At 42.8% G+C, this 19,120-nt stretch overlaps 1 protein-coding gene across 4 annotated transcripts in view; it reads left to right on the top strand.

The window, feature by feature from the left end:
- Nucleotides 1–19,120, top strand: part of NUMB (NUMB endocytic adaptor protein) — a 173,177-nt gene that overhangs the window by 97,972 nt on the left and 56,085 nt on the right. For all 4 annotated transcript variants that reach the window (XM_068254126.1, XM_068254124.1, XM_068254127.1 and 1 more), the window contains one exon: nt 10,633–10,774. In XM_068254126.1, coding sequence (XP_068110227.1) covers nt 10,649–10,774 — 126 coding nt within the window. In that variant the 5' untranslated portion in view covers nt 10,633–10,648. The remainder of the gene's footprint in view (nt 1–10,632; nt 10,775–19,120) is intronic.

Here is a 19,120-nt window from a genome sequence, read left to right as displayed (position 1 = left end):
TGCCGGGACAGGACGTGAAGCTACTGTTTAAACTTCCCCGGACAGAAAGAAGTGAAGCCAGCCGGACCGGAACGCGGAACCCAGCGGAGAAGAAGACATCGGTGACAGCGGGGATACGTGCCGGCTGGAGCAGGTAATGTATGCGGGGGAGGCAGCGGCAGCACCACCACAGATGTTTCATGCTGAAATCGATTCACAATCTGTTTGCAGTAAAGGCAGCCATACAATCCCTCTCAGATCCCTCTCTGATCGAATCTGATCAATCTGTTGGTGGAAGGTGATGGCAAATCGACCAGTGTATGGCCACTTTAAGTCCTTTTCATACCACATAGCACAATAACTTGAATGTGACTAGTAGCTGTCCTGGTCAGATAATGATGATTCTATGTCTGTATGTAAATATATGTAAATAGCTGGTATCTATTGGCCTTGACCCTCTACTGTCTGTTTCCAAACAGTTAAAGCAGTCCCCTGCTGATGCCTCAGACATGTGGAAATGAAGGGCAAAGGCATTTCATTGTCACATGGGAGCGTTAAAGTTCCAAAGATTCATCTCTTGGCTCATTGTAGCCATGATATAAAAAGCAGTCTCTGGAGCGTCATGTGATGCTGCGTTTAAGAATGTCCCAATGTGTGTCCTATTTTAAGTCCCCTTTTCCTTCATTAAGCTCAAAAAACTGTAATGACTTTGTGCATTGTACAGTCAATATTTACTATCTGTTATGCTAGGTACACATGATTCAATATTCTGACAGATTTACTGTCAAATCGATGATTTCTAACATGTCCAATCTGATTTAGCTTTAGGTGTGCAGCTGTGGTTTCCTATGATGCATCACTCCTGAATATGCAAATGCTCTCTTTATGCCCCCAAAAGCTAGACTGCACATCCAGAACCGCTGGTGTATAGTGAGTCACATCAAAGGGAATCCGAGGTGAGAGGGATATGGAGGGTGCCATATTTATTTCCTTGTAAACAATGCCAGTTGCCTGGCAGTTCTATTGATCTTTATGGCATAAGTAGTGTCTGAGTCAAAACCCTGGAACAAGCATATGCCTAATAAAGCTGAGTCAGAGTACCTGATCTGTTGCATGTTTGTTCACGGTCTATGGCTAAAAGTATTGGAGACAAATGATCAGGAGGACTGCCAGGCAACTGGTATTGTTTAGAAGGAAATAAATATGGCAGCCTTCATATCACTCTCATCCTTGGGTTTCCTTTACTCCAACATACATACTGCCTGTTTTGGACTGATTGGTCCCGATCAGTGCATGGTATGGATTGCTGTGACTCTATGGCAGTGATGGCTAACCTTGGCACTCCAGCTGTGACAAAACTACAAATCCCATCATGTCTCTGCCTCCCTGAGTTATGCTTAGAAGTGTCAGAGTACTGCAATGCCTCATGAGACTTGTAGTTCCACCACAGCTGGAGTGCCAAGGTTCGCCATCACTGCTCTATGGGATAGGGCTTGGATCAGTACTAAGGCATACCAAGACAGCTCATGGTGATCTAGAACCACCTGAAAAGCTCACAGATTTGCTTAGTGGTAACTGGTAAGAAGTGATGAACAAATAGTTCTCCTATCAATAGCTAATCTGGACATTTTGATCTGAGTGTTGGTCTATGAGAAGTGAATGCAGCCTTGTGTAGCAGCCCTTAAGTGTGTGGTCCTGTGGATATGTTGTGCATAGTGCAGCCAGCTATCTTTGCGTGACCTATGAATGGGTTTGTTTGTGCACAGATCGGGTTGCAGCAAGCTGTACATTCTTTGCTGATGCCAGACAGTGGAAGACACAGTAGCTGTGCTCGGCATCCACCTCACTGAGCATCAGAATTATGCACTTGCACTGCTAAGAGTAAACACCAATATACAAGCCAGCTGCCCACTACTGGACAAATCTGTGACCTTTATTAATACGCTTTAGTTTCTCTTTAAGTAAGGCATGTCCTTGTCTTTATAAATAGATTTTGGGATGTCATGAAATGAATTTGGAATGATCTGGTTTGCAGCCAGTAAGACAAGGTACTTGATAAGCGAGGAATTTGGCTGCTGTGAGCTGCTGCACACAGTGCCCTCACATGGAAGGGAGTGCGTTATGATAACCTTTGCTACAAACTTAATGTATTTTTATTTTCAATTACCTCTCCCAACCCAAACCCCCTGCTTCTTCTGTCAGCAATGACGACCTTCTAGTGCCTCTGTCAAAGTCTGCTTCAGTTCCTGAAGGTGGGCAACCACTTCATTGCTGCAGTTCAGTTTTCCATGGTAACAACTGGGGCGGGGCATGGCTCTCAAGCCACTCGCTTACTCTGCTTGCTGCTGATGGAGAATAGCCGTGGCTGATGATGTTGTTTTCATTTGCAAGCCACTATGAATGTTAAAGAGGAACGCCAATGAAAATAATGTGATTAAAAAAAAGTGCTTCATTTTTACAATAATCCTACCTAATAAAGTACAAGTGTCCCTGCGTCCCATGTCCATGTGTCAGTGCTTTTGCGCTACTGTGCATGTCCTGCTCTGACACAGCCATTGGGACCAGTAGGCAGGCCGGCTGGGCAAGTGGCGACAGACCTAGGGCCCATTTTTAAACTGGCTTAGGTCACTAGTTAAGTATAAATGATTTAATCAGTTTTTGCTCTTTGTAAAAATCTTTCCTCTCCCTGATCTACATTCTGACATTTCACATGGTGACATTTTTACTGCTGGCAGGTGATGTCAGTGGAAGGAGATGCTGCTTGCTATTTTGGCCGTTGGAAACAGCTATTAACAGCTGTTATTTCGCACAATGCAACCAGGCTCCCACAGTGTGATGTCAGAACCATGGTCCTGACATCACACTGTGGGAGGGGTTTCACCACAATATCAGCAATGCAGAGCCCCCTGGTGATCCGTTTGTGAAAAGGAAATGATTTCTCATGGGAAAGGGGGTATCCGCTACTGATTGGGATGAAGTTCAATTCTCTGTTACGGTTTGTCTTTAACAAAATGACTATATTGTCAAACTGGACTTTTTTTCAGCAATAAAATTTGTTCATGCTGTGGAGTACAAATTTTATGTTTGAGTAATGAGGAGTCCTTGTTAATTATTTTGTATGCCTGTACTAACAGTGATTGACAAGCAGGTTTGGCCCTCCCATTTGACAATCTGTTAGAAACACTATGGATTGGCGGTTTTTCTTAAGCATCAAGACATTCTGGGCCCAATCCAATTCACATTTTCACCTAGTTGATATTTCACATCTTATCAATAAAATGCCTTTTAAAGGTGCCCAACAGTACAATTTTTCACTAAATGTGATCTGTCGATAAGATTTTAAAAATCGTAAATAATGTGTAGGCAATTATCAAATGTTCACATTTACTGAACGATTCTTTCTTCAAATGCGATCATATTTTCCAACTTTCGGATTGATTTTATTCTATAAAGCATTTGACCAAAGAATCATTCACTATCAATTTGCCTTCATAAACTGCAAATTTTCTGTACAATTCGATCATAAAATTGCATTGAAAGATCGCATTTGGTGAAACAATTGTACCGCTAATGGGCACCTTTAGACTCCAACAAGCAAGAAAATACTGCAAAGTGCAATATTTATTGTAAGCAGAAGGTGAAAAGTATCTGCTAGGAGAAGATAAGAAAAACAAGTGGAAGATAAGAAAATCAAGCAGAAAATCGAATGGCTAATAGATCGCGCGCCGAATCGAACGCAATAAAAAGCAACGTGTAATCCCAGCATTAGAGAAAAAAGTGAATTGGGTCAGTGAACTGAAATAAAGTTTGATGACGTTTGCTTTATAGGGAATCTGAAGTATGTGAAAAAAAAAAAAGTTTCACTTACCTGGGGTTCTGCCAGCCCCCTGTGCCCACGTCGTTTACAAACGATCCTCCAGTCCTCCGCCACGGCTCACTTTAATTTTTGCTGCCTTACAGGTTGATGGCCACTACGCCTGTGCAGCCCTGGTCAGGCGCGTCATCGTACATGCTCCTGCCGCCGGGATTGTCCTACGCAGTCACAGTAACAGAAAATCTCTGCTGCACCGTAGGACGCTACCGGCGACAGGAGTGCGAACGAGCCATGCAGATGCAGTGGACGGCGACTGAAAGTGAGCCGCGGCGGGGGACCAGAGAATCATTTGGAAACGGCGTGTGCACAGGACGGCTGCAGGGGGCTGGCAGAAGCCCCGGGTACGTGAATTACTTTTTTTTTACTTTTTACATACTTCAGGTTCCCTTTAAATGCAGCAGTGCTTACAGCTGTACCGAAGAGATTTTTTTTTTCCTTTATGTATCTAGTCCTTGTTATTGTAGTGCAGTAGTGATCACATTTTACTGTGTGAGTTTATTATTGCACTGCTGAGGGCATATGTAATGCTCATGCAGTTATAAAGTAATGTGCGCAGAGAGGCAACTGTTTAGATATGGTAATTGGATGAAGGAACTACTGGAGCAAATAACTGACCCAGTTAATGATCACAAAGCTGAAAATGTATACTATGGCCTGGTTAGTTGACGACTCTCGTTGGCCAAGGTCAGTGTGAATAAAATAAAGTGAGATGCGGCCTTTATTCTAAGGTACGAAACAATTCCTAAACTCTGTTTTTTGTGTGTAATTATGTCAGCATTTTAATAATCGCTGTTGGAAAATTCCTAGAATGGGAAAACCCATGGAATGCTGGGAGCTGCTTGCCTTTATGCTGTACTTCTGTCAGTGTGACAGATTTCAGCATAAATATGGATAATGACGCATGTATAAAGTTGATGGCCTTGTATTGGTCTAAGATGTTTCCCAACTAAGGACAATGTTTGTGTGATCAGTAGAGTATGGATCCCTAATGCTGGGAATACACGTTTCGTTTTTGCCTTCGTTTTAGCCTTCGTTTCGATTGTGCCTTTTGTCCTTTTCGTTCCCGAAATAATCGAACGTACGGTTAATATCACCACCCACGGTTTCGTTTTTTTTCTTCGATTCTGATGGTTTCGTTTTTCCAATGATCGAAGGCTGCAAAGAAACGAAACGAAAATCCCTTTTTACAGGGACGGACTAACATAAACGAACATATAATCGATCTGAACAGCCATCAAGCCTACCAATGGCTCGATTAGATGGATAAAGAGAGATAATATCAAACATGTTCGATCACGAGTCGTTCGTTTTTGGGGTCTATTAATCGAAACTATAATGAGATTATGACTATTTTCACATACGTTTTCAACACTCGATTCGTTTACTGAACGAATCGAAGGCTAAAACGAAGGCAAAAACGAAACGTGTATTCCCAGCATTATTTCCATAGGCTGGTCATTTGCAGCCTTGTAATCACAAGTGATGCAACAAATGTAAACATCAGGTAAGGTGCAACATCAGGTGACTCCTAATGTCTGACACAACCCCCCCCCCCCTCCCTCCCTCCCTCCCTCCCAAACAGTAGAATAGTGCTGAAAAATGTTTTCAAACACTGAAAACACAGCTGGTGCCACAGTCTTTTGCTGCTCTTGGATACCTCCTTAGCTTCCAATCCCACTAAAGGAGAGGCCTTTAATCCTGCCAGCATAGTGGCAGATGCAGCTGTGCAGCATGAGAGGTACAGCACAGAAGATCACAGCACACTGTGATGAGATAAAATCCAGAAACTTTTTATTGGTACATAGAGAGAGAGAAGGCAGCGAATGTGTGTGTCTGAAACTTGCCTTCTCTGTTTTTTGATGTACCAATAAACGGTTTCTGGATTTTATCTCATCAGTGTGCTGCGGGTTTCTATGCTGAACCTGTATTGTCATCCTGTGGAGAGCTTGCCAGACACCACTGGTATGTGAGGGGTCAGAAACGACTGCTTACTTGTTTCTTGTATTGCAGCATAAGAGTTGCAGTGGAACGCTAAACCATTTAGTAGTGTTGTTACATCGGCCATACACTTACAGATTTCCACCCAATGTTTCAATACGATTGAATCCTTCCATAAAGCAATCGATTTAGAAGGAATCAATTCTTAACACAGCACATACATTTTTAATAGATTCCAGCAGGTAATCTATTAAAAATTGATCGCAGCACAACGTTTCTTTGTTGATGCAGTGCAACGATATGGCCTAACGATCATCCATCATTCCTTCCACACCTCTAAATGGCTTAGTTTCTGTCCTGTCAGATTGATAATTTTAATTGATTTTTGGTCAAAATTGGTCAAATTGAACATTCAAAGGAATCCATTCCTGTTCAATTTGATCAAAGTGCTTAAACAGAAACTCCGACCAAGAATTGAACTTTATCCCAATCAGTAGCTGATACCCCCTTTTAAATTAGAAATCGGTTCCTTTTCACAAACAGACCATCGGGGAGCTGTATGGCTGATATTGTGGTGAAACCCCTCCCACAAAGAAATTTTGGGTACGTACTCTTGGCAGTTTCCTGTCTGTGAACCTTGCTGCATTGTGGGAAACAGCGGTTTACAGCTGTTTCCTACTGCCGAAAAAACATGCAGCAGCTACATCATCTGCCAACAGTAAAAATGTCACCATGTAATAAATGTCAGAATGTAAATCAGGGATTTAAAAGATTGGCAAACACTGACTAAATGAAGAACTTTTTTTATTACATTATTTTCACTGGAGTTCCTCTTTAAAGGATACCCGAAGTGACATTATGAGAGAGACATGTATATCTACAGTACCTAGCACACAAATAACTATGCTGTGTTCCTTTTTTTTCTTTATCTGCCTGAAAGCGTTAAATATCAGGTATGTAAGTGGCTGACTCAGTCCTGACTCAGACAGGAAGTGACTACACTGATAAGAAATTCCAACTAGAAAACACTTTTCTAGCAGAAAATGGCTTCTGAGAGCAAGAAATAGGTAAAAAGGGGAATTTCTTATCAGTGAGGGTCACACTGTATTCACTTCCTGTCTGAGTCAGGACTGAGTCAGCCACTTGCATACCTGATATTTAACTCTTTCAGGCAGAGAAAGAAAAAAAGGAACACAGCATAGTTATTTGTGTGCTAGGCACTGTACAAACACATGTCTATCTTATATTGTCACGTTACTTTAGGTATCCTTTAAATCTTCAAGGAAATGAATACGAATATTGATGTGTGTATGGGCACCTTAAGATATCCTTTGTTTTTTAAAGAACAAGCGACACCTATGCTAACCTAGAAAGAGAAAACACAATATTAAGTCAATAAATACTACTTCTACTTACATAACAGATGTATTGTGCTATCCACGTAATGATTCCTGTGAATTTTAAAGAGGAAAAGCAGAAAATCCTATTTTAGGCAGTGGCCATCTTGTCAAGCTAATGCTGACATCATATCCTCCCTGACTCTTGTTTTCCCCCCTCCCTTCTCTTGCTCATTGTGTATTCATTAGCTGCCCTTCTCCCTGAGTCTTCAGACACTTCCACGGAGGTGTATACGAACAACTGCACTATCTTTTTTTATTTACACATCCAATCACTGAGTCACCTCAGCCTTGCTTGTAAACACAAGTGAGCAGAGGGTTTTTCTGATAAGCAGCTAGGCAGGGAAATAAATGGAAGAGGAGGAATATATTATAGATAAAAAGAACTCCCAGCATTCAACTCTTTGGCACTAGGGCCAGTGCACCTAAAGTATGTGATGACTACAAATCATAACAGCAGAAAAAGTTTTTTGCAAGTTTTGAATGCAGGATTAGCATCTTTATCACTTAATACACTCAGACCAGTTGCTGTTGAAATTTGATTTTTATGGTGACAATACCGCTTTAAAGGATGCCAGAGCTGAACTAACTAGGAGTAGGAAAAAAAGGGAGCAGGCGTGTACTTGCTGCTGTTCTGAATGCCTCTGTGCCCTACTTTCCTACTTAAATGCCCCCCGCTGCAGACTCTTCTGGGTTGGGCATTAGTGCACAAGCATTGGTTGGCCTGGCTTTGCATGTCCTACATTGCCCGTCCGCAGCCGGGAGTTCTCTGCAAATGTCGTACACAAAAAGGTTTTTTGGAGTGGCACACCTTACCGGTAGTCTTGGTTGCTCAACCTTGGGTGTTAAGCCAACTAACCCATCAAGTCAATGTAGAAAAAATGTAAGGTTAGCACACCGTCATCTCAATGCAGCATTTTAGTTTATTGCATAAGTCATCACAGGCTTCAGTAGTCGTGCTTTCATGCTCAGGGTGCTCACGCTATGTAGGACGTGCATAGCTGGGCCGGAACCTGCACACTGATGCACTAATGCGCTGCAGAGCGAACATGCAATAGACCTACAACTCTACAGTAATGCTAGAGTGCACATTTCTGACTGTTTTGATGCACCACAACGCATTGTGCCATGTTATGAACAGACCCTAAAGAAATAACACCAGGCATCTTGTAGATGTTCATATTAGGGGTCTTCTTCACCAATTTGGTGTTTTGTTTTGTCCATTTTTGAGAGGGATTATTTTCTGCTGTGTAGAGTAGACTGTGTTTTTAATAGATGTACACTTTCCGTTCCAGACCATTAAATCATTTCTTCTTTAAGATTTCCTTGTTTATAAAAGCGTGTTTGTTGTCCCAGCAGATTTCAGTGGCCGCTGTGATGTGGTTGATGCCTGTAGTCTGCTCATGACACGGATCTGTAATTTTGTTTGTGCTATGGAATAAGGGAAATATTCCCATGCTTCCTATGTTTGTATACTGGATAGCATTTAGCAATCGGATCATGGGAAAAGGTACACAGGGGCGTGTTTTGGTGATCTAGGTCAAGTTGAAATATATTGTATGTAAGTGTTTGTTTATGATCTGGTTTGTAGTGACTGTTGTCTTTCTTTGTAAGCTCACGCGGACGTCTGCCGAGCTTTTGCTCGGCGCCACGTTGAAACGCTGGCATTTAACTGCTACCTTTTTGAAGGCTTTTGCGAAGCCTTCAAGGCGGTAGTGGTTAAGGTCCATAGGCTGGTTTACGACATTAAACAATTTCCAGAAGCTGCATGTTGCTTCTGGAATGAGACGAGACGCCGGGATCTACCGCCAGGCTTTCATGAAAGCCTGCAAAAGCCTGGTCTGAGCGCTCCCATTCACTTGATTGAGACGGTGCTCAACCCCAAAAAACATTGCGGCTAAAAGGATGCGATAAACGCAGCAGAAGCTCCTATGTGAACCAGCTTTTACTGAGGGTTTCTGCAAAACCCTAACAACCTGCCGTTCAAATCTTCTGCAGTGCAATATGGCAACATGTAAAAGCAGTTGAAGATGGGCAGCCCCATTCACTTACATTGTAACCACGCTGCTCCGTATTGCACCATGGCCAGCAGCTGTGCTGGGGCATGTTTACTGCTTCACAACACTGCCTGTATATGCAGGCTATTAGTGGATCTTTCAAATGCATACATGAATACAGAGCAATTATGCTGTGTAAGTCAGTGCAAAGCAGCAGCTCGTTATATGTACAGATTTGCTAGTAAAATAGGAATCGTGAAAAATTGTGATATTTAAAATACATGTTAGACTAGACTACCCAGCAAGGTCATGGTGAACCAGAACTTTTTTCTTTTAAATAAGTGTGTGTGTGTGTGTGTGTGTGTGTGTGTGTGTGTGTGTGTGTGTGTGTGTGTGTGTGTGTGTGTGTGTGTGTGTGTGTGTGTGTGTGTGTGTGTGTGTATAAAATGTACATTTGTTCCACAGTAAAATGTGCTATAAATTACTTTTCCCACATGGTGGCATAGTGGTTAGCACTCTTGCCTTGCAGTGCTGGGTCCTTGGTTCGAATCCCAGCCAGGTCAACATCTGCAAAAGTTTGTATGTTCTCCCTGTGTCTGTGTAAGTTTCCTCCGGGCACTCTGGTTTCCTCCCACATCCCCAAAACATACAGATAAGTTAATTGATTTCCCCCTTAAAAAAAAAAAATGGCCCTAGACTATGATACATGCATGATACATACATAGACATAGGACTATGGTAGGGACTAGATTGTGAGCTCCTCTGAGGGACAGTTAGTGACAAGACAATATACTCTGTGCAGTGCTGCGTAATATGTCGGCGCTATATAAATACTAAAATAAATAAATAGTACAAATCCGACAGGTTTTGGATTAGTCCATTTCCTCTTAGGAAATTCTAAAACATTTCTTTATTTTTAAAAGCATTTACTGAACAGCAGTCGCTCGGTCGAACTGCCAAAATAGCAGTGCTGTGGATCCGGAGCAATTTTTGGATACCTGTAGTCAGAGGTTTCATAAACTTGGAGTCGGATGACTGTTGTACCCTCTCCATAGCACTGCAACTTTGAGTTACTGGAGTCAGTCTGTGGTTTCATAAACTGTGGAGTTAGATGGTTTTTGTACCGACTACACAGCCCTGCAAAATAGTTTACTAATGAGTAGAGAAATTTGCCAGCATTTTTGTATAGATTCTTTCCAGGTAGTGTTTTTGTACAGAATAAATTACTGTATTTTTTGGACTATAAGACTCACTTTTTGTGCCCCAGTAGTGGGGGGGAAAAGTCACTGCGTCTTATAGTCTAAATGTAGGGAGTTCCTGACTTGTGAACGCCTGTCAATACGAACCTCCAATCCAATTTGTCCCTTAACTTTTTTTTTTTTTCTTTTCTTTTTGAGGTCATCTTAGTGTACAGCTCCATGCTAATATTCTTGTGTACCGTTTTTAGATTGTAAGTGTCAAAAATGAACAAACTTCGTCAGAGTTTCCGGAGAAAGAAAGATGTGTATGTACCAGAGGCCAGTCGACCCCACCAGTGGCAAACAGATGAGGAATCTGTTCGGACAGGAAAATGCAGCTTTCAAGTCAAGGTATCCACAACTTGCTTTCTTTTTTTTAATTTTATTTTATTGTAAGAGTAGATATATTATTTCTCTACACACCTCCCATTTTCATGTAGGGTGTTGATAATTTAATCATTCTTTTCACATGTGATTGTTCTCCTGCATTTCTTGCTTGCATTTAGGTTGCTGAATAGTGTATTGGTTAAGGCCCCTTTTACACTTAATCAGTTGGTATGCGTTAGTGCGCGTTGGTACGCGGTTTTTTTCCATAGCAGTGTATTGGGAAGAAAATTTCAGTTAAAACGCGTTAAATGTGAAAGGTGCCATAGGAAAACATGGGACTTACTTTGAAATTCAGTTTTCTTTCGGTTTTAACTGAGAGCAACTGATTAAGTGTAAAAGGACCCTAAGGGCCCTGACTTTGACATGGGATTAAATGCTGGTAAGGGTCAGTACCTATTCGGCAAAGAGTTCAAGGCAAGACTTACTAACACTGCAGGGTGACCTATTGAGCACGTCCCAGTGGCTGCAGCTCTTGAGCGCTTTGAGTATGCCAGGAGAAAAGCGCTATACAAATGTTTGGATTATTATTACTTCATAGTTTATCAAATTAAGTAAGCTCAACTTGCTGTTGCTGCTTTTTGCCAAAGGAAGAAGACTAGTGGTTATATAAATGGTATTACTTTACTGAAGTGTTAGGTAGTCCACTAAACTTAGTTATTTGGTGTAAAAATAAATTAAGGGAAAAAAAATATGTGCATAGAATCCAGTTTGTTTACATTTTTTTTTGTGAACTCACAACTTCACCCACCTATCTGCAATGTGTGGATAACTGGCATTTTGGTGGAACATTTAAGCCTGGCCACAAGGGTCAGTTACAAGAAAAAGATACATATATCCAGGCCCATCACCTCAAATTATGACATTTAACCACTTTGTCCTCCTTGACGTAGTTATACGTCAAGGAGAACATGTGCGCTCCCGCGGCCATTTGCGCGCGTACACGCGCACTCCCGGACGCGGATTCGTTAGCCCAGGAATCAATGAATCGGGCTATAGTGCCCGATCACTGATTCCTCTTCCCCCGCAGAAAAAGCGACAGCTTCACTCGGAAGCTTCTCTTTTTCTGACTCCTATGTCCTTCTAATCGTACATTGTAAACGTCATGTAAACAAACTCACGGTTGCCATCTTGTGGCCAAAAAGTAAAACTACATCTAAAAGTTAAAAATTAAAATGCACATATATTTCCCCAAATAAAACACTATTTACATCCCACCCTCCCAAAAATACATAAAATCATAAAATGTTTAATAAAAAAAAAATTACAATAAAAAACAAAACACATAAATATTCACCTAAGGGTGTAAACTTTTTAAATATCTATATAAAGATTAAATATTTCTATATATTTTTTATAAGCTTGTAAATAGTGATGGATGCAAAACGGAAAAAAATGCTCTTATATTTCCAAATAAAATATTGTCGCCATACATTGTGATAAGGACATAATTTAAATGGTGAAATAACCGGGACAAATGGGCAAATACAATACGTGGGTTTTAATTATGGAGGCATGTATTATTTTAAAACTATAATGGGCGAAAACTGAGAAATAATGGATTTTTTCAGTTTGTTTTCTTATTCTTACTGTTAAAATGCATTTACAGTAAGATAGCTCTTAGCAAAATGTACCACCCAAAGGAAGCCTAATTGGTGGTGGAAAAAACAAGATATAGATCAGTTCGTTGTGATAAGTAGTGATAAAGTTATAGGCTAATGAATGGGAGGGGAACATTGCTCGGATGCATAAAGTGAAAACGACTGAAGGCTGAAGTGGTTAAATAAGTTATTAGGGAGTTGCCAAAGGGGGTGTGGGCAGAAAAATAACAGTTAACCCTTTGCACACTCGCTTGCAAATGTTCAAAAAAAAAAATATTTACATGGATCAATTATCCAGGCACCACTGCTATTCCTACTGCTAAGTTAAAGCTGGGGTCTTAGTTACAAAGCTATGTATCTTTTTCTTGTATCTGACCATTGTTTCCAGGGTTTAACCACTTCCCGACCGCCGTATATACAGTTGGCGGCCGGGAAGTGCACCCCGCAAGGACCGCCGTATAGACAAATGGCGGCGGTCCTTGTAGGGGCATGGGCGGAGCGATCGCATCATCAGTGACGCGATCCTCCGCCTGGCGCCGCTCACCCGCCGCAACATCCCGCCGGCCATACGGAAGCGCCGGCGGGATGTTAACCCGACGATCGCCGCATACAAAGTGTATAATACACTTTGTAATGTTTACAAAGTGTATTATACAGGCTGCCTCCTGCCCTGGTGGTCCCAGTGTCCGAGGGACCACCAGGGCAGGCTGCAGCCACCCTAGTCTGCACCAAGCACACTGATTCCCCCCCCCCCCCCCTGCCCCAGATCGCCCACAGCACCCCTCAGACCCCCCCCTGCCCACCCCCCAGACCCCTGTTTGCACCCAATCACCCCCCTAATCACCCATCAATCACTCCCTGTCACTATCTGTCAACGCTATTTTTTTTATTCCCCCCCCCCCCCCCCGCCCCCTGCTCCCTCCTGATCACCCCCCCCACCCCTCCGATTCTCTCCAGACTCCCCCCCCCCCATGTACTGTATGCATCTATCCCCCCTGATCACCTGTCTATCACCTGTCAATCACCCATCAATCACCCCCTGTCACTGCCACCCATCAATCAGCCCCTAACCTGCCCCTTGCGGGCAATCTGATCACCCCCCCCCACACACACACACACACACACACCAATAGATTGCCCGCAGATCCGACATCAGATCACCTCCCAAATCTATTGTTTACATCTATTCTCTCCTCTAAACACCCACTAATTACCCATCAATCACCCCCTATCACCACCTGTCACTTTTACCTATCAGATCAGACCCTAATCTGACCCTTGCGGGCACCCAATCACCCGCCCACATGCTCAGATTGCCCTCTGACCCCCCCCTTATCAATTCACCAGTGCATTAATTACATCTGTTCTTCCCTGTAATAACCCACTGATCACCTGTCAATCACCTGTCAATCACCTATCAATCACCCCCTGTCACTGCCACTCATCAATCACCCCCTGTCACTGCCACCCATCAATCACCCGCTGTCACTGCCACCCATCAATCAGCCCCTAACCTGCCCCTTGCGGGCAATCTGATCACCCACCCACACCAATAGATCGCCCGCAGATCCGACGTCCGATCACCTCCCAAGTGCAGTGTTTACATCTGTTCTCTACCCTAAACACCCACTAATTACCCATCAATCACCCCCTGTCACTGCTACCTATCAGATTAGACCCCTGTCTGCCCCTAGGGCACTCAATCACCCGCCCACACCCTCAGAATGCCCTCAGACCCCAGCCCTGATCACCTCGCCAGTGCATTGCTTGCATCTATTCCCCCCTCTAATCACACCTTGAGACACCCATCAATCACCTCCTGTCACCCCCTAGCACACCTACCCATCAGATCAGGCCCTAATTTGCCCCGTGTGGGCTCCTGATCACTCGGCCAAACCCTCAGATCCCCCTCAGACCCCCTTCCGATCACCTCCCCAGTGCATTGATTGCATCTATTTTCCCCTCTAACCACCCCCTGAGACACCCATCAATCACCTCCTGTCACCCCCCCTAGCACTCCTATCCATCAGATCAGGCCCAATACAACCTGTCATCTAAAAGGCCACCCTGCTTATGACCGGTTCCACAAAATTTGCCCCCTCATAGACCACCTGTCATCAAAATTTGCAGATGCTTATACCCCTGAACAGTCATTTTGAGACATTTGGTTTCCAGACTACTCACGGTTTTAGGCCCGTAAAATGCCAGGGCGGTATAGGAACCCCACAAGTGACCCCATTTTAGAAAAAAAGACACCCCAAGGTATTCTGTTAGGTGTATGACGAGTTCATAGAAGATTTTATTTTTTGTCAAAAGTTAGCGGAAATTGATTTTTATTGGTTTTTTTTCACAAAGTGTCATTTTTCACTAACTTGTGACAAAAAATAAAATCTTCTATGAACTCACCGTACTACTAACGGAATACCTTGGGGTGTCTTCTTTCTAAAATGGGGTCATTAGTGGGGTTCCTATACTGCCCTGGCATTTTAGGGGCCCTAAACCGTGAGGAGTAGTCTTGAAACAAAAATGACCTGTGAAATCCTAAAGGTACTCATTGGACTTTGGGCCCCTTAGTGCAGTTAGGGTGCAAAAAAGTGCCACACATGTGGTATCGCCGTACTCAGGAGAAGTAGTATAATGTGTTTTGGGGTGTATTTTTACACATACCCATGCTGGGTGGGAGAAATACCTCTGTAAATGACAATCTTTTGATTTTTTTTTTACACACAATTGTCCATTTACAGAGGTATTTCTCCCACCCAGCATGGGTATGTGTAAAAATACACCCCAAAACACATTGTACTACTTCTCCCGAGTACGGCGATACCACATGTGTGGCACTTTTTTGCACCCTAACTGCGCTAAAGGGTCCAAAGTCCAATGAGTACCTTTAGGATTTCACAGGTCATTTTGAGAAATTTCGTTTCAAGACTACTCCTCACGGTTTAGGGCCCCTAAAATGCCAGGGCAGTATAGGAACCCCACAAATGACCCCATTTTAGAAAAAAGACACCCCAAGGTATTCCGTTAGTAGTATAGCGAGTTCATAGAAGATTTTATTTTTTGTCACAAGTTAGCGGAAATTGATTTTAATTGTGTTTTTTCACAAAGTGTCATTTTCCGCTAACTTGTGACAAAAAATAAAATCTTCTATGAACTCACCATACTCCTAACGGAATACCTTGGGGTGTCTTCTTTCTAAAATGGGGTCATTTGTGGGGGGACTTTGGGCCCTTTAGTGCAGTTAGGGTGCAAAAAAGTGCCACACGTGGTATCGCCGTACTCAGGAGAAGTAGTATAATGTGTTTTGGGTTGTATTTTTACACATACCCATGCTGAGTGGGAGAAAGATCTCTGTAAATGGACAATTGTGTGTAAAAAAATTAAAAAAAATTGTCATTTACAGAGATATTTCTCCCACCCAGCATGGGTATGTGTAAAAATACACCCCAAAACACATTATACTACTTCTCCTGAGTATGGCAATACCACATGTGTGGCACTTTTTTGCAGCCTAACTGCGCTAAGGGGTCTAAAGTCCAATGAGCACCTTTAGGCTTTACAGGGGTGCTTACAATTTAGCACCCCCCAAAATGTCAGGACAGTAAACACACCCCACAAATGACCCATTTTGGAAAGTAGACCCTTCAAGGTATTCAGAGAGGGGCATGGTGAGTCCGTGGCAGATTTCATTTTTTTTTGTCGCAAGTTAGAAGAAATGGAAACTTTTTTTTTTTTGTCACAAAGTGTCATTTTCCGCTTACGTGTGACAAAAAATAATATCTTCTATGAACTCATTATGCTTCTCAGTGAATACTTTGTGATGTCTTCTTTCCAAAATGGGGTCATTTGGGGTGTATTTATACTATCCTGGAATTCTAGCCCCTCATGAAACATGACAGGGGGTCAGAAAAGTCATAGATGCTTGAAAATGGGAAAATTCTTTTTTTGCACCATAGTTTGTAAACGCTATAACTTTTACCCAAACCAATAAATACACACTGAATGGGTTTTTTTTTTTATCCAAAACATGTTTGTCCACATTTTTCGCGCTGCATGTATACAGAAATGTTACTTTATTTAAAAAATGTCAGCACAGAAAGTTAAAAAAAATCATTTTTTTGCCAAAATTCATGTCTTTTTTGATGAATATAATAAAAAGTAAAAATCGCAGGAGCAATCAAATAGCACCAAAAGAAAGCTTTATTAGTGACAAGAAAAGGAGCCAAAATTCATTTGGGTGGTAGGTTGTATGAGCGAGCAATAAACCGTGAAAGCTGCAGTGGTCTGAATGGAAAAAAAGTGGCCGGACCTTAAGGGGTAGAAAGCCCTAGGTCCTCAAGTGGTTAATCTAGTTGCGCTCCCTATTTCCCCCGTCTGTGACCATTGCCAGGGGACACACAGCGTATGCTGGTGTGTGCATAGTGGACAGTAATATACTTTGTTAGCTCCCTTGTGAGTTTAGTTTGATGCACTATCTGTCCTAGGAGAGGACGTCAGGATGTGTGCTCCTAATCGTTTAGATAGGTTTAGATAGTTATAGGTGTAGCCGACATTGCATTATTTTGCTGTGCATGTGGGGGCGGAGGCACAACAGAGCAGCACATGTGTTTCATCACGGTGCAGGTGAGGGAGTAGCAACTTCAAAGAAGTTGGCCGCACGTAGGGTAAATGGATCCGCCAGGCGGATCGTACATGGGTTGGGAGTCGGGGGCTGCCGTACACACTTGATAATCGGCTGAGGCAGCTGTTATCGGCCGCCTCAGCTTACTTTAGCCAAGCTTTGGTAAGAGCCTTTAGACCTTTGCACAGCTGTCCTGTCTGATCTCAGGACTGCCTGCACCTCCATTGTTTCCAGTGGTCTTGCCTTCCATACACTACCATTGGGCTGCACATCCATCATTTTTTTTTTTTTTTTTTTTTTTTTTTTTTTTTTTTATAGAAGCCAGAACCACTGGAAACCATGCAGGTATAGGTGGTCCTGAGCACAGGCAGAAGCAGTGCTCCCGGGGCAAAGTGGAAACTCGAATGGCTAGAACCACTGAAAGATACGGTCTTGTAAATAAAATCTGCCTTAACCACTTGAAGACCGCAGTGTTAAACCCCCCTAAAGACCAGGCCTTTTTTCATTAAATAGGCCACAGTAGCTTTAAAGCCTCGCTGCAGGGCCGTGCATGGCAAGTGATTCACCCCCCCCCCCCCTTTCTCCCCACCAACAGAGCTTTCTGTTGGTGGGGTCAGATCAGCCCCATCATGTTTATTTTGTTATAAATATATTATTGTTTTCCCTCCCTAACTTCTCCTCCCCCCCCCCCCCCCCCCCCCCCAGTCAGCCAATTACAGCGGTCGGCTTCTCTGTGCCCCAAGGGGACAGCCGTGTCACACGGCTACCACCAGTACAGTGCTGCCGTAGATCGCAGTTATGTTCTATATAAATAGACTGCATTTCTCCGTCTAACAGTCTCCGAGCGGCAATCGCCACTGGGAGACTGAAAGCAGGGCTCCTCTTTCCAAGCAGAGATCTCCTGTTAGCCCCATAGAAGGCCGTTCACGCCAATCGGCGTGGAGCAGTCCTGAGGCTGCCGCCACGTTCACACCAGTTGGCGTGGAGCGGTCGGCAAAGGGTTAAGGTCCGTACACATGCTAGATAAAAGTCAGCGCACACAAACAAGCGCCGTTACTCAAACGACATTTTCCCTGGCAAAAAGAAACCCTAAGTAGTTGCATACACTGTTGTTCCAGAAGATTATATACCGGTAATTTGAAAACTGAGTGCAAAAGTAACATTTCACACTACATGTGTGTGCATGCTCTGTAACAGTGTTGTTTAAACTACTTGTACGCACTGGCCGACTGTACAATATTTGCCCAATAGACGTCTGAATTAATCTACTAGTTGGATCAGCCTGGATATCTGATATCTTTCGCTCGTCATTGTCGTTTAGCTGTATTTTGTGTGATTGTCGAAATAAAGAAATCTCTTGTTTTTTGGACGTTTCAAATGACTTTTTACTTAAATGTTACATTGTTTTTAATTGGTCCTGGAGGCCTTATAACTGCTCTATAGGGATTGTTTACATGTGTATTTCTTGTACACAGCCAGTCATGTCAAATGTAATTTGATCTCTTGTAGAGCTAGCCTGATGGTGTACCTGTTTTGAGCACTTTGCTTATCTTCTGCTGCTTTGCACTGTGTTTCGAGGAATGCTGCATGTTCTATTTTTCAACATTTCATCTGTATTTGAAAATGTATTGAAAATGATTGGCTTGAAAATGCAGTGTGACTGTACCTGTGAAAAGCATGTGTATGCCAGCGTTAACCATAACACAAATGTAAGAACTCATAAAAATCAAGATCATTTGTGAGGCAATGTGTGGTTAACACAGAACATTAATATGTATGCGCTAAATGCAGTTATATTTGTCATCACAGCTTTTGCCTTGAACATTTAAAGGGAACCCGAGGTGAGAGGGATTTGGAGGCTGCCATATTTATTTCCTTGTTAACAATGCCAGTTGCCTGGCAGCCCTGTTAATCATTTGACATAAGTAGTTGTCTGAGTCAAAACCCTTGAACAAGCCTATGGCTCATTAAGTAAAACCTGAGTCAGCGGAGTCAGACTACCTGATCTGCAGCATGCTTGTTCAGGGTCTGTGGCTAAAAGTAGCAGACACACAGGATCAGGGGGACTGCCAGGCAGCTGGTATTGTT

This window comes from Hyperolius riggenbachi, chromosome 9 (assembly GCF_040937935.1).
Source record: "Hyperolius riggenbachi isolate aHypRig1 chromosome 9, aHypRig1.pri, whole genome shotgun sequence".
Classification (NCBI taxonomy): Eukaryota; Metazoa; Chordata; class Amphibia; order Anura; family Hyperoliidae; genus Hyperolius; species Hyperolius riggenbachi.
The sequence above is the reverse complement of the archived record's forward strand: the minus strand, read 5'-3'. Positions and strand labels throughout refer to the sequence as shown.